Genomic DNA, 15668 nt, shown 5'->3' with positions numbered 1-15668 from the left:
AAATAGAAGCAGCAATAAGCAGCAGGGAAGTTAAAAAAAATAAAACAGCAAAAACAGCAGCAGTGCAGCACGTACATGCTGGAAATTCCAGATCACAAAAGCAGAAATGCTGAGAAAGAGAAATGCTTATAGGAAAATAAAAAACAGCTCATTTTCCAAATAACACTACAAAATAAAAAGGAAAAAAAAAAAGGAACATTAATGAGGTTGCACAGAGCAGCTCAGAAGAAGAAGCAGAATAAGAACTGAGCAGTAGCAGAGCAGAAATTTCAGGAAAAAGAAATATAAATTTGAAAAAAAAAAAAAATTAAAAAAAGGGGGTTCACAGCTTTGACTGAGAACAGCACAGCTGGCCAGAAGAAGAATAAGAAAAGAAAAAGTCTGAGAGCAGCGGAGTATACGTCAGGAAAAAGGGGCAGCAATTCCATAAAAACAGCAAAAAATATAAATAAAAGAAAAGAAAACAGACGGTTGACATTAAAAGAGGAGGGGAAAAAAAAAAAAAATGAAGCATAATCTGAACATTTGTGAGGAATGCCTCCCGCCTCAGTGCACCTCATTGTGCCTCTTAAAGGTCACCTCACCTCAACCCCTGTGAGGCACAAGCCTCATTGCCTTGGTGCACTTTGCACCTAAGCGCGTCTCAAGTGCACCTTCTGACTGCTATGTGTAAGTTTGATATGGCTGTTATTCATTGCGTGTTTATCTCTCCATGTGCAATCAGGCTGCATGTGCAAGAGAATGTTAATGCTCAATACATTGTAGGCCCACTTTACCTAAAACCTTAAATGGGTGTTATTCATTGTGTGTTTATCTCTCCACATGCAATTGGGCTGCATGTGTATGGGAGAAGGCTTGAAATACATTGTTGGCCCACTTTACCTAAAACCTTACGCTGTTAGGTTTTGGGCCAACAATGTATATCAAGCCTTAACACTCCCCCTCCCATGCAACCCAATTGCACGTAGAGAGATAAAAACAGACTGAATAACACCCATATTGAGAACAAGATAATTTTTTTTTTTAACATAAAGGGTTTATAATTAACATACACCAACCAGATTGGTGATGGGTTCTCACCGTGGAGGTGGGTTTTAGGTAAACTCACCCTGCTGCTCAGAATATTATATATATTTGGTTATATGCTTTCTTTAAAATTTAAGATCTTTCATGAATTTAAAGTCCACAGAGATGACTGTAATTAAATTCACAGAGATAACTGTAAATGCAAGAAAAGATTTAGTGAGGGGTGGGGTTCTAAAGCTTTTAGGTGCACACAACTGCAACCTCAAACTCCACTTTTGGTCGGTTGTGAGATAGACAAAAGAGCAAGGAAGATCTCTTAACTGATTGCCCTTGTTCACCATCAAAACTCCCTCCATTCAAAGAAGAAGATGGTTAAAAGATAAGTTTTCAGGCTGATCAGAAATGAGAGCATCTGTAACTACACTAAATTGTTATCACCTTTTTTCTGTTCATCAACTCGAATGTAGTGAGAAGTTGATAAAAGCTCAAGCCCTTGAAGATGGTCTCGTGTTAAACTAATTGCAAGCACCATAGTTATGCTACCAGATCAAATAAAATGAGACCATTAAAAACACTTGTTATCTTTTGATCTTTCGCAGCAAACAATCATTGCTCTTCTATTAAACCTTACATTACCATGTAATCTGACATTGTCTCAGAGCTTTCGCAATCAAACATCATGAAACAATCCTAGATCTTCATACAGGACGCAAACAGACCCAGAAGGGGAAAGAAAACAAAAAAAATCTTTTCACTGCTATTGATCATTGCTCTTTTATTAAACCTTACACCACCATGTAATCAGACATTGTCTCGGAGTTAGGTGATCAAAAATACAACCCTAGATCTTCATACTGGACATACATACAGACCTAGTAGCGGTAGAACCAAAAAAAGGTTCTCAAGAGAGATTCAGATGCTCTTAAGTATAGTGGAGGAGCCAATAGGTGAGAGCAATGGAATATGCAAGGAAAAGAAAAAGAAGTGGGGTTTGTACAATGATACTAAAGGCATTAGTGATTTCAAATGTGATGGGGGTTTACTTTCGGATGAGATCTGGGATCAACATAGCTATATTTCTGACTCTTCCCTGACCAATTTGGGAATTTAGCTTACGTGCCTGCCACCTCCAATGGAAGGATTGGAGGGGATTTGTATTTTGAAGATGATGGTATGGGTAAAGAGCAAATGGGTAATGATGGAATATTGCCCATCCCAGTTTAAAAGATTTCTGGGAAGGATCATCAAGCTCAGATTTTGTAAAATAAATTGGGTCCTCAATTGTCTGGTTGTGGGGGAAATGAAGTTCAGATAGATGATGGTAAATCTAAGGTCAAGAAGGGTGAGAAGGAATCAGCGAATTGGAAGTGTTCAGTGAATTATGATGGGGAGGGGCTTAAAGAGGGGTTTTCCTGGTTAATTTTAGTTTTTATTTTTGTCTTTATCTTTCTTTTCTTTTTTTTGGCTTTTGTCTATCTTTTTTTCTTTTCTTTTTTTTCTTTATTTTTTTTGGAAGATTTGCTATTCTTGCCCAGATTTTTTTTAGCAAAAGAAGACAACTTTATTATAGAAAGAAGTATGTACAAGAAGGAGAACAAGAAATCCTCCAAAAACAGAAGAAAGAAAAAAGAGAGAATAAAGATAAAACAAAACTCAAACAATCAGACTAATAAAGCCGACCAATACCATTCGATATCTGAAAACCTCACCCCTCTAAAACAATTGGTAGAAGCACACAGAAGGAAGGTCAAATAATGATTCTTCTCCCTTAACAAAGACATTCGGATTGTATATTCTCTCTCTTTAATATAGCTTCCTTTTTATATTTATTTTTTTTTTTTCCTACATTAAAAAAGGATAAATTGTTTAGAGTGATGGCCCACAAGGCCCCTATCATCATCGTACGTAACTGAGAGGTGATGGTCCAAACATGTCACCACTATCTTCACAAAGGAAGGTGATCAACACACGAAGGTAAACAAATTCTTATAATTCAAGGTCATCCAAGTTAGTGGTTCTGGCCTAGGGCTTCTAGCCAAACGTTCCTACCACTTGACTAGCATGATTAAGGGATGATGATCCATTTACTTCACAATGAGGCTTGGAAAGAAATTCAAACTACTTTTTCACTCCCAAAATCCACATTTTCCAGAAATCTCATTTTTCAATAAATAAAAGGAACATTTTTTTCCAAATTTCAAAAATTTAACCTTCAGTTTTTCCCCAAAAGGCTAGTGGGCCCTAGGGGTGGGGATCCACACCCTGCGACACCAATGAAATCCAAAACAAAGACAAGCAATAGCAGGGAAGAAAAGACAAAAAAGCCTGGATCGAAGTAATGCGTCCCCTAACTCCCCCAAAAGAAAGTTCCCCTTCCACCTTTGCAGATGCTTAAGACACCTGAGCAAGGGTGGGATCGCACAAAGCAGTAGATAGAGAATCACCACCCTGAGGCACCCTCAACTATGTCAAAGGCCAAGCAAGAAGAACACAATCAGCAATAGATGTGTAAATCAAAGTTCTAAAAAGGTAGTTACACAAGAAAATTCATATCAAGTATCAGATATCATGTATGCACAGAACAATACTGCAGAATTAGCTTCACTTTCATCAATGCAATGCCTCGTGAAGCAAAAAAAAAAATAAAGAAACATGAGGAATTAATACTACTCATGCACCGTTACCTCATCATAATTAACTGAATCAAAAATGGATACTACTTTAACAGTAGCTGTACCAGGCTTCATTGCCTGGATAACCCCCGTGGCAGAGACGGACACGGTAGCCTTGTCTGAAGAAAACCATTTATAGTCACTTCCAGCTTTTGCACAACCTACAGTAATCAATCACATCCAAAATTCATCAATGATGCCAATAGCAAGCACACAAGTAAGAAAACGATGAGAAGGTAAAAGGTTATCAACCCCCAGTAGCCTTCAGCTCCACCTCCTGATAAACACTAGGCACCCATGGAAGAAGAATGCTTTGAGATGCACTACCATTGCTGCCTGTGCTTAATTTCACTTGCTCACAAACCATGACTTCTTGGACAACCTGGAAGAGGTCACCTTTAGAGTCAAACAACCCGCTTCCCTCTACCCAAAACCAACACGCCCCCCCCCCCCCCCCTTTTTCTCAAAAGAAAAACATAAAAAGGGAGGGGAGAAAACGACCTCCAATAGACAAATAGACAATACAAGAATTATCTGGAAAATAGAGCAAAAAAATAAGAATATAAATAATTTTTTTTTATTTTAAAAAGTATAATATCTAAGAGAAAAAAAAGAATCACCTCCTTTTTTTCAGGGTACCCACTAGAATAAGTTAATGAAGCCATCAATTTTCCCAGTCCAGGAGAGGTTGCTTTGAGGATCCTAGAATTCCTCCAGCCATGTTTGACCACAAGACTATCTGGTGCCACGAAGGTCTTCCAGTATTCAGACAGGTAGTGCAACTTAACATCATCATTCTGCAATGCATGAAAGGGGTTCCTGAGCTAAGAACCAAGAAAATAATGCAGAAAATGGCATAAAATATAGAGGAGGCAATTGATAAAATAGAATCAAGTGAGCAATGCAACTTGATTAGAAAGAAATATCCTTACTCACAAATCTTAAATGTAAATTAAGAAGATACAACAAAAAAAATAAGCTTTCACACAACCATAAATGCTAACAAGGGAAGACATGCAAGAAAAATGAAAGACATGGAACAACATAAAAGGACCCAAAAATTTATTCATGTCAGAGGTTTAAAGAACAATTTAGCTTAAGCAAATTAAAATTGAAAGGAGTCCAAATTGTTTCCCACCATCATTCTCCAAACAGGCTGCCCTGAAATACTAATCTATAATAGAGCTAAAAAAAATCACCATGAGAATGACGGAAAATTAAAATTATTGAAGGATGTTATCCCCTGTTGCATGGGAACCAACCAATCCAGCTGATGAGACAGTTAGACAACCTTCTAAAGCCACTTCTCTGTGTGAGACTATTAAGACAAAATTTTAAATTAAAATTTTAAAAGAAAATCAAATACTACAGAGTGGAGTTGTAAGACATCTAGAATTTTAAATGAAGAACAAGAAGACACAGAACATTATGCGACTGATCTGTCAGAGCATCAGCACAGTTTAAAATTGATAGCAATATCAAGCGTTGAGCAAAGTCATTTGGAGTTAGGTTGAACCAAATTAAATTAAAACTATGCATCCGAAATCTCAGGAAAATGCAATTTAACATAATGAAACTTCAAACATGAAAATTTGAATTAAATTAAAATGTTTTTAGAAAATCAAAAAAAAAATGTACACTAACAAAGATTGTAGAATAAAACTCCCAAACTCCTTTAATTGCATAATCAATGTAACTTAGAAATTATATTCATAAAATAAAAAATATCAAAAAAAAAACACCTCGCTGTATGATAAAAACTCGAAATAATGTGCAGCTTACTTCTGTAATGTAGATCTCATGTGCACCAGGCCCCTGAGAGAAAACCTTCACATGAATGATATATTCGTGGCCAGCAATAATGTACCACCATGCCACAGATGAAATAGCATTTATTTCTTCAACAGGATCACCAGAAAGAGACAAAGGTAATATGTATAAGCATATATTATCTGGTATTACAACATGTAGAGATGACATTTGTATGTGGCCAGCAACCCTGGTGTCCTCAACAGTAACAATTGTTACCCCTAAGTTCAATGCATGAGCTATACCCATCATAATGTCCACTTGAGCAACTGAAGAGTTTGAAGCAAACCATCGATAATATGGAGAAGGTAATGTTACCCCTGTAAATGCCAATAAACTGACCATCAGTAAGATCATTGAAATTGCAATGCAAGGTATCTTGACACCCTGCCAACCTTTCTCCTAATAAAATTTCAAAATATCGACATATATAAAAAATTGTTAATGTAAGCACTCCTTTGGGCTATTGCAACATCAACTCAACCGTATATCCAAAAATTTCAAGACAGACCAAGTGAAAATGCATTGCAAAATCATCCTCACAACCTAATTATTGTGTTTGGGTGTAAATACGTTTATTCACCTTACAGGTTAAAATATATTCAATAATAAGTGCAATTTGTCGTTAAAATATACTCAATAAAAATTGATCATTTGACCAGACTTGCCAAGCCATACATATACACATTGACTCCCATATCAAGCTTTTCAAAAAAAAAAATGATAGTAAAAGAAGAACTTTATTATTAGAGAAAGAATAAACAAAAATAAGAAAAACAAATAGAATTAATAAGAAACAGAAAATCAATCACGATGAACATCCTCAAAAGTAATTCCCTTGAAACAGGCAGCAACAACAGCCCATAATGAAGCCGAATATTCAATATTATCCAAAACCAATGACTAAGAAGTCTTCACCCCTTGAAGATATGAGTGTTCTTGCCCTGGAGACACCACACAAAACAGCATACAACCCACATCTTCAAAGGGCTGAACTATCTTAGCTCCTTCCAAACCCGGAAAAAGAAATGACCAACATATCCACCACCAAACCCGGACAAACTAAACTTTCCCCAATAAATCCAAAGCGTCTATTCCAAATCCTCCAAGAGAAGGAAACAACACAAAAACAAATAAGAGGGAGATACAGAACTATCAAAAAAAAGAACACATACATCTGGGGATAAGGCCTTTAAAGGCCTCCTACTCTGCAACAGATTGCTAGTGCTTGTTGAATAATTGGGTAAAATGGAAGACCTAACTTCAATGATAGGTCTCTCCCTCTATTTATAATGAGTGTCAAGCACAATACCAATGACCATAATACCCTTACTAACTCACGCTTACCAACATAACTCTAACACATAATAACAATGCTAAATGACTAAATAACCATTAACACTCCCCCTCAAGCTGGAGCATATATATCATATGCTCCTAGTTTGTTACAAATGAATTTCACATGAGCACCTCCCAAGGCTTTAGTGAACAAATCATCAAGCTGAAACTCAAACTTCACATGAGTGGTTGTAATGAGCTTTTATACAAGTTTCTCTCGTATAAAGTGGCAATCAACTTCAATGTGCTTTGCTTCCACATGGAAGACCGGGTTGGAGGCAATACGAATAGCAGCTCAATTATCACACATCAACTCTATAAGCTAAGAATGTGGAAAACCTAGTTCTTTCAGCATGTTATTCAACCAAACAAGTTCACATGTAGTGTGCGCCACAGCCCTATACTTTGACTCAGTACTTGACCTAACCACCACAATTTGTTTCAACTTTTCCGAGACACCAAATTACCACCAATAAAGATACAGTACTCAATTGTGGATGTTTGGTCGGAAGGTGACTTGGCCCAATCTGTATATGTATATCCCTGAATGTAAGTGTGACCCCAATACTTAAAGAGACCTCTCCTTAGTGCATCTTTGAGATATATCAAAATGCAAATTACAACATCCCATTGACTTATTCTCAAGGAATCTAGAAACTGACTCACGAAACTTGTTGCAAAGAATGTATCTGGTTGAGTGACTAGAGATAGTTCGACTTTCCAACATGTCTCCGGTACTAACCTAAGTTAGGCAACAATCACTCATTATCTAGCACTAATTTACTATTGGGATCCATGGGTGTATCAACAAGTTTGGATCCCAGCAACCCCATCTCATCTAAAAGATCAAGAATATACTTCCTCTATGACAAGACAATTACTGTACCAAATCTCAATACTTTTATACCCAAGAAGCACTTCAATGGTCTTAAGTCCTTGGTCTGAAACATACTTTGTTGGAAAAGCTTTAGGTCCTAGATGCCTCGATTATCGTCAACAATGATCACAATGTCATTCACATGCACAATAAGCAAAATCTTGTCAGATGGAATATGACGATAAAATACAAAATCATCTACTACACACCATCAGAAGCCAAACTCAAGTACTACAACACTAAATCAGCCAAACCATGCTCTAAGAGATTGTTTTAATCAATATAATGATTTATTAAGCCAACACACTGAGCCTGACTCCTCCTAAGTAACAACCCCAGGTGGTTGCTCCATATATACCTCTTCATGAAGACCACCATATAGGAAAGCATTTTTCACATCTAACTGGGGTAGAGGCCAATGAAAGTACTGGCTAAAGAAACGAAGAAACATACTAAGGCAAGTTTAGTGACCGAAAAAAATTTGCCTAAATAATCCAAATCGTACACCATAGAATATCCCTTAACAACAAGGTAGGCCTTTAAACGAGCCATAAAACAATCAGGATTGACTTTCATATTGTACACCTAGTGACAACCAACCACAGACTTATCAAAAGAAAGGGGTACCAAATCCCAAGTATCATTATTATGTAGTGCACGCATCTCTTCAACCATTGCAATCCTCCACCCAGAATGGATAGGGCTTCAAAAATAGATTTTGGAAGAGCAACAAAAGACAGAGCACTAACGAAATAGTACTACAGGGGTGACAAGAAATCACAATGAACAAAATTAGAGATTGAATGTTGCGTACAAGTGTGTTTACCTTTTTGAACAGCTATAAAAGGATCAACATCATGGGAGATAAGATCATCTAAGGAGTGAACTAGAGGCGCAGTAGTAGAAGTTGGAGGAGGCTCTCCTCCCTTGAATCACCGTTTGTATACCTACAAATTGGGTTGATCCAAGCGACAAGAAAGACTCGAACTAGATGAAGATGTAGGAGCATTGGGCACAAATAATAGGTAGGGATCTAGGAGGCAAGGCTGAGGACGGGACTCATTAAGGTCAATAGAACTCAAGGAATCAGAGTAGTATGGTATAGATTCAGAAAAGGTGACAACAATAGAGACAAAGAATCGATGTAAAGTAGGGCTATAACGTCGACATCCCTTTTGATTATAGGAATAGCCCAGAAAAAATACATTTGGTAGCATGAGGATCCAACTTATCCGTTCCTAGAGTTAACTGATGGACAAAGGACACATAGCTGAATATACAACGAGGATGGGTGAATGAAGGAGCCTTAGGGGAGATAATTGAATATGGGATTTTACCACCAAGGATAGAGGATGCCATTTTATTGATAAGTGAGCAAGCTGTGAGTGCAGCATCACTCCAAGAAACTTTGGGGACATTCATTTGATGCGATAGGGTACGACCGCACATGAGACTTCAAGAATTTGTATGTCTCTGCAACTCCATTTTGTTGTGGAGTGTGAGCAGAAGCAAGGTTGTTAGAACCGGGATTCTAAGTGAGATCATTGGAGGGGTCTGCAGGATCAAATCATAGAATCGGATCAAGAATCGTAAAATTCTACTTTCAAAGAAATATTAAAAAATTATATATGTGGAACTTTATGACAAGTCTTAAGACTAAAAACTTGGTTGGTATAAGAAGTTAAAAATACAATAAAAGGTTGAAACAATAAAAAGAAGAAAAAGAAGAAAAGCAAGAAAAGGAGAAGGAGACGGAGAAAAACAGTGCTCACTATTAAGTCTTTTCAAGAAGCAAAAATTTTGTTTCAAATCATACCTCTGCAGCTCTGCTAGGCCAGCTGGCTTGACTCTTTTCTTGGCTGCTGCTGATCAAACAACAACTCTGAGTTGAAGGGGACTGATGTGTTCTTGTTGAACATCAAAGAAGGAAGAGGACTGAGGACTGAGTTTTTGTTGAACCCTGGTAACTCTGGTTGTTGAACACCAAAGAACTGTTGATCAAACAGCGAGACCACTGGCTGCTGCTGATCAAACACCAGTCACCAGATGGAGGGCTCTCTGGTTGTCAAACAGGAGAGAAATTCAGCTGCAGGGTTGCAGAATTTCAATGAGCAGTAGAGGAATGAGGTGTCAAACTCCAGGGAAATCATGTGCAGATTCTGCTGAATCTGTTCACTGATGGGAGGCTGGGAGCCATTTTGCCCCAGTTTTAGAAGACTTTGGACCAAACATAAACTTTTTGGGGCCTTTGGGTGAATAAAAACATGTATTGGGCCATATTATTGAAGCCCAAAAAGGGGAAAAAAAAATCCCAATCCAGGTAACAGAGTAGGATCTGTACGATTCTACGATTCCAATTCTACAATTCTTCCGATTCTTTTAGGATTCTACCACGATTCTACTTGATTCCAATTTTTGTTGCGACTTGGATCGTTTGGGTGAATCTGGATCGTAGAATCGTACAATCCTATTATCCATATCACGATTTTAATAACCATGGGGACAAGAGAACTAATAGGTCATGCCAGAATTAGTCATATAGGTAGTGAATTTGGTACTAAAGTACTACTTAGCATTATCACTACCAAGTATGTTCAATGAATGGCAAATCAAATTGAGTCTTTAGTTGAAAAAAAAAATCACAAAAGATATTAAACAACTCAGAACCATCTTTCATTAAATATAACCTAGTCATCCTAGAGTAGTCATCAACAAATATAACAAAGTACTGAAACCCCAACTTCAACGCGACACAACTAGGACCACAAATATTAGAATGGACTAGCATGAAAGGACTAACCACCCATTTATTGACCCAAATATCAACAAATATAACAAAGCATCGAAACCCCAACTTCGAAATGACACAACTAGGATCCCAAATATCATAATGGACTAGCATGAAAGGACTAAACACCCATTTGTTGACCTGGGAAGCAAAGGGAATATGATGATGTTTTCCCAATTGACAAGACTCATACTCAAAATTAGGCGCAGAACTCAATGTAGGAACTAGTTGTTTCAACTTGTCCAAGGACGGATGACAAAGACAACAATGGATTTGAAGTGCTGTAGTTGCAGTTGTGCAGGCAATGGGAGGAGAAAGTGACTCGAAGTAATAAAGCCTACAAGCCTTAAGTCCTGTTCCAATCGTCTTCCTCGTCTTCAGATCCTAAATAACCACAGATTCAGGAAAGAAAGTGACAGAACAATTTGGTGACTTTGTAAGCTAACTAACTGACGTGAGATTGAAGGGGATTTAGGAATGTATAAAACATAAGAAAGAGAGATGGAAGGAGTAGGATTTACTGTTCCTATCCCTTTAACAGCAATAGTGGACTAATCAGCAAGGGTAACTTGAGGTAGATTTTTAGAATGCTAGAAGGCAAAAAAGAAGTTGGTTGCACCAGTTATATGGTCAGTGGCAGCAAAATCGATAACCCAAGGGCTACTAGGAAAGATACCAAATGACATACAGACTGTAGGATTACATTTTTGGGCAAAAGATGCAATGTGATAAGATGCTTGTCGAGACGATTGATACTGTAGAAACCTTGTATACTCCTCCTCTGATATAGCCACTATACGCAGTTCACTCAAACAAGTGACTAATGAGGGAACCACACTTTGGGATTTGCAAACTCCATCCCAACACTCACAAACTTTGACGAATGATAACAAAATTAATTGTTGGAACAATAGGAACAACCACGAAGAAGGTGACCCACCATGAACGAGTCACAAATAATTCAGTACAAGGCTGTCACAGCACCAAGAAACTCAAACGCAGCCCCAAGAAGCCAAGCACTGGATTGGAGAGGTGAACCACCAAAACTACCATGGGAAAATCACCAACAAACTAATAAAACACTGCCACAGCCTCATAAAAACAGCTTATAACGCTACCACTGCTCCAATAGTCACCAATGACCTTTAACGCTGAAAAACAACTAACAAATTACCACGAGTGCATGGTCTAAACAAAGATTCGATCTTTGAGCGAAACGCATGCCCAACAGCTAGATATTTTGGTCTATGGAAGGAATTAGAACATTGAATCAAAATCATAAAAAAAAGCCCACTGTCTCAGATCCAATAAGCTCAGTAACCATTGACAAACAGCTTCACAAAGCATCAAACAACCATTCCTTGGGTGCTGCACATGAGCAATTGAAAAAGGTGATCTTTGGACAAAAAACTGCATTAATATGTTTATAGAGGGATTTGAGCACTGCTGGATGAATTCAGGTCATAAACATGCCTGAAAGTAGCTTCAGGCGCCGGCGCGTGGGGTCAGCCCTGGCAGCCTTTGACTGGTGCATGAGGGCGCATGGGGCACTGCCTGGAGATGGGATTTCAGTGGGAGGCAGATCGGTGGTGTCCGTGGGTGACTATGGTGTTGTTTTTGCAAAATCTATTGTCAATTTTGTGTTCCTGGACTGGCAGTGTCGCCCAGGAAATTGGCATGACTTCTGGCAGCTGCTGGCTGTTTTCTAGGACTATAGTGTCCCTGGAAATTCTTCTATGATGGCAGACATGCAGCAGATTTAGGGTTTTGAGCTTCAGTTTTGATGGTGGTTCTAACTGTTAATGGTTATTTAGTCATTTAGCATTATTATTGTGTGTTAGAGTTTTGCTAGTAATAAGAGCAAGTTAGTAAGGGTATTATGGTCATTCCAATTGTATTTGACATATATTATAAATAGAGGGAGAGACCAATCATTGAGTTCAGGTCTCCCATTTTACACAATTATTGAACATTGTATCAGAGCATGATTCTGAAACCTAAACCCTAATTGTTACCACCATCATCAAAACCAAAACTAAAACCCAAAATCCGCTGCATGTATACCATCATAGAAGAATTTCCAGCAATACTATAGCCCTAGGAAACAGCCAGCAGCAGCCAAAAGTCAGACCTGTTGCTGGAATTTTCTGGGAAACTCTGCCAGTTCAAGAACATCAATCTGCTATAGATTTTGCAAAAACAACACCATAGTCACCCACAGACACTGCTGATCTTCCCCCCATTGAAATCCCATCTTCAGGCAGTGTCCCACGTGCCCTCACACGCCGGTCGAAGACTGCCAGGGCTGACCCCACGCGCTGGCACATGAAGCTATTTCCAGGCATGGTTTTGACCTGATATCATCCAGCAGTGATTCAATCCCTCTATTAACATGCTATTGGAGTTTTTCATGATGTTTTTTGTCCAAAGATCTCACCTTTTTTAATTGCTCATGTGCTGCACCAAGGAATGGTTGTTTGATGCTTCATGAAGCTGTTTATCAATGGTTATTGTGTTTATTGGGTCTGAAACAGTGGGATTTGCTGTGTTTTTTAATTCAATGTTCTAATTCCTTCCATATCAAAATATCAAGATGTTGAGCATGTGTTTTGCCCAAAGATCCAATCTTTGTTGTGACCATACACTCGTGGTAATTCGTTAGTTGTTGTTCGGTGTTAGTAATAGTCACCGATGACTTTCTTGGAGCAGTGGCAGTGCTCATAAGCTCTTTTTGTGAGGCTGTGGCAGTGTTAGGTAAGTTCATTGGTGATTTGTCCACCATAGTTTCGGTGGTTCACCCCTCCAATTGTTCCAGTGCTGTGAGTTGCCTACTTGGGGCTGCATCTGAGTTTCTTGGTGTTGTGGCAGCCTTGTACAGATTTAATTGTGACTTGTTTGTGGTGGGTCACCTTGTTCGTAGTTGTTCCGATTGTTCCAACAATTAATTTTATGATCATTGGCTAAGTTTGTGAATGTTGGGATGGAGTTTGCAAATCCCAAAAGTATGGTTCCTTCATTAGCCACTTGTTTGAGTGAACTACATACTGTGACCATATCAGAGGAGTATTCAAGGTGTCTACAATATCAATTGTCTCAACAAGCCTCTTATCACCTCGCATTTTTTGCCCAGTAAAGTAATCCTACAGTCTATATGTCATCCGGTATCCTTCCTACTAGTTCTTGGGTGATTGATTCTGCTGCCACTGACCATATAACAGGCGCAACCAACTTCTTTTCTAATCTCCAGTATCTACCTCAAGTTACCCTTACTAATGGGTCCACTACTGCTGTGGGGGTAGGAACATTAAATCCTACTTCTATCTCTCCTCCTTCTGCTTTATACATTCCTAAATCTCATTTCAATCTCATGTCAGTTAGTAAGCTTACGATGTCACTAAATTGTTTTGTCATATTCTTTCCTGATTCTGTGATTATTTAGAATCTGAAGACGAGAAAGACAATTGGCATAGGACGTGAGGCTCGTGGACTTTACTACTTTGATTTCTTTGTCTAATCTTGAGCATGAGTCTTGTCAATTTCAAGCATCATCATGTTCCCTTTGCTTCTTGGGTCGACAAACAGGTGGTTAGTCCTTGCATGCGAGTCCATTCCAATATTTGGGTTCCTAATCACATCACATCAAAGTTGGGGTTTCGGTACTTTGTTACATTTGTTGATGACTATTCTAGGATGACTTGATTATATTTAACGAAAGATCGTTCTAAGTTGTTTGATATCATTTGTGCATTCTGCTCCCAAACAAAGACTCAATTAGATATGCTAGTCAAGATACTTCGTAGTGATAATGCTAAGGAGTACTTCAATACCCAATTAAATACTTATATGACTAACTTTGGATATGATCCATCAGTCCCCTTGTGCCCACACTCCGCAAAAAAATGGAGTTGCAAAGCGAAAAACAGACATATTCTTGAAGTCACTCGTACCCTATTGTATCAAATGAATGTGCCCAAAGTTTTTTGGAGTGATGTGGTACCCATAGCTTGCTCCCTCAACAATAAGAAGTCATCCCCTGTCCTTGGTGGTAAAATTCCATATTCAATTATCTTCCCTAAGACTCCTTTGTTCTCCCTTCCTCCTCGTATATTCGGTTGCGTGTCCTTTGTTCATCAGTTAACCCCAAAAATGGATAAGTTGGATCCTCATGCTATCAAATATATTTTTCTGGGTTATTCTTATACTCAAAAGAGATGTCGATGTTATAGTCCTACTTTACATCGATTCTTCGCCTTTGCTAATGTCACCTTTTTTGAGTCTACACCATACTACTCAAATTCCTTGAGCTCAGTTGACCTTGATAAGTCCCTTCCTCTGCTTTGCCTTCCAGATCCATAGAAATGGGATTCCACTCCAAACCCTCAATCATTGGCCTACCTTCAACCTCTGAAAAAAGAACTACAAAAAATTAAAATAAAACAAAATAAAAAATAAAAAATGGTAAGCTTCCATGCTATCACAACAGGATAAGAAGTAATCACTACATCCCTCACCTCCAATTCCCTCATAACAATCCCCCTCTTAGCATTAGGCGAAGTATGAAAGAAATTTAGCAATACAATTACCCTCCTAGCCCACTATATTTCATCTTATGCCTCAACTCCTAACTTCCCCAAAAATTACCTCATCTAACTCATGTTTTAAACCCACACTCTAAACCTTCTCCCCTCCAGAAGAGCCCTTTAGTCCTCCTTTTAACCTACAAATCTCACAAAATGTTGTTTTCTAATTCTATTATCTCCATAGATTTCAATATTCCACTTCTTCAACACTTCAACTTTTTGAGCTTTCTCATAAGCATAAAGCCCTTCCAACCCTTATTCACCTCTTCATTCCAACTATCCCCCACCAATGGAGAAAAGACTTATAATCCAACCACATATTTTTAAACCTAAAGGGAGTAGAAACCCATGCCTTTTAACAAAATAGGAAAATGGGCATAGACAAAACCATTTGAGAAGAGTTTGGAAATTCATCTCCCCACTCTTCAAAAAATAAATACCTATCTATACAACTCACAACTACTCTCTCCCCAACCATTGACCAAGAAACAAAAGCATTATTCATTTGACAGTATCCTAACGCAAACTCCCTCATAAAACTATGAATATTAATCATACTAGAAGAAAACCTCCCTCCC

At 38.2% G+C, this 15668-nt stretch overlaps 1 protein-coding gene across 2 annotated transcripts in view; it reads right to left on the bottom strand.

Annotated features, from left to right (window-relative positions):
* The window catches only part of LOC131154248 (nuclear pore complex protein GP210), a 138831-nt gene that overhangs the window by 105958 nt on the left and 17205 nt on the right, over nucleotides 1-15668 (bottom strand). For both annotated transcript variants that reach the window (XM_058106901.1, XM_058106902.1), the window contains exons 5-8: nucleotides 5481-5827; nucleotides 4319-4495; nucleotides 3951-4080; nucleotides 3711-3859 (exon numbers count right to left, since the gene is read on the bottom strand). In XM_058106901.1, the coding sequence (XP_057962884.1) occupies nucleotides 3711-3859; nucleotides 3951-4080; nucleotides 4319-4495; nucleotides 5481-5827 (803 nt within the window). The remainder of the gene's footprint in view (nucleotides 1-3710; nucleotides 3860-3950; nucleotides 4081-4318; nucleotides 4496-5480; nucleotides 5828-15668) is intronic.

The sequence above is a fragment of the Malania oleifera genome, chromosome 4 (assembly GCF_029873635.1).
Source record: "Malania oleifera isolate guangnan ecotype guangnan chromosome 4, ASM2987363v1, whole genome shotgun sequence".
Lineage (NCBI taxonomy): Eukaryota > Viridiplantae > Streptophyta > Magnoliopsida > Santalales > Ximeniaceae > Malania > Malania oleifera.
Note: the sequence above shows the minus strand (reverse complement) of the source record. Positions and strands in the feature narration are given on the sequence as shown.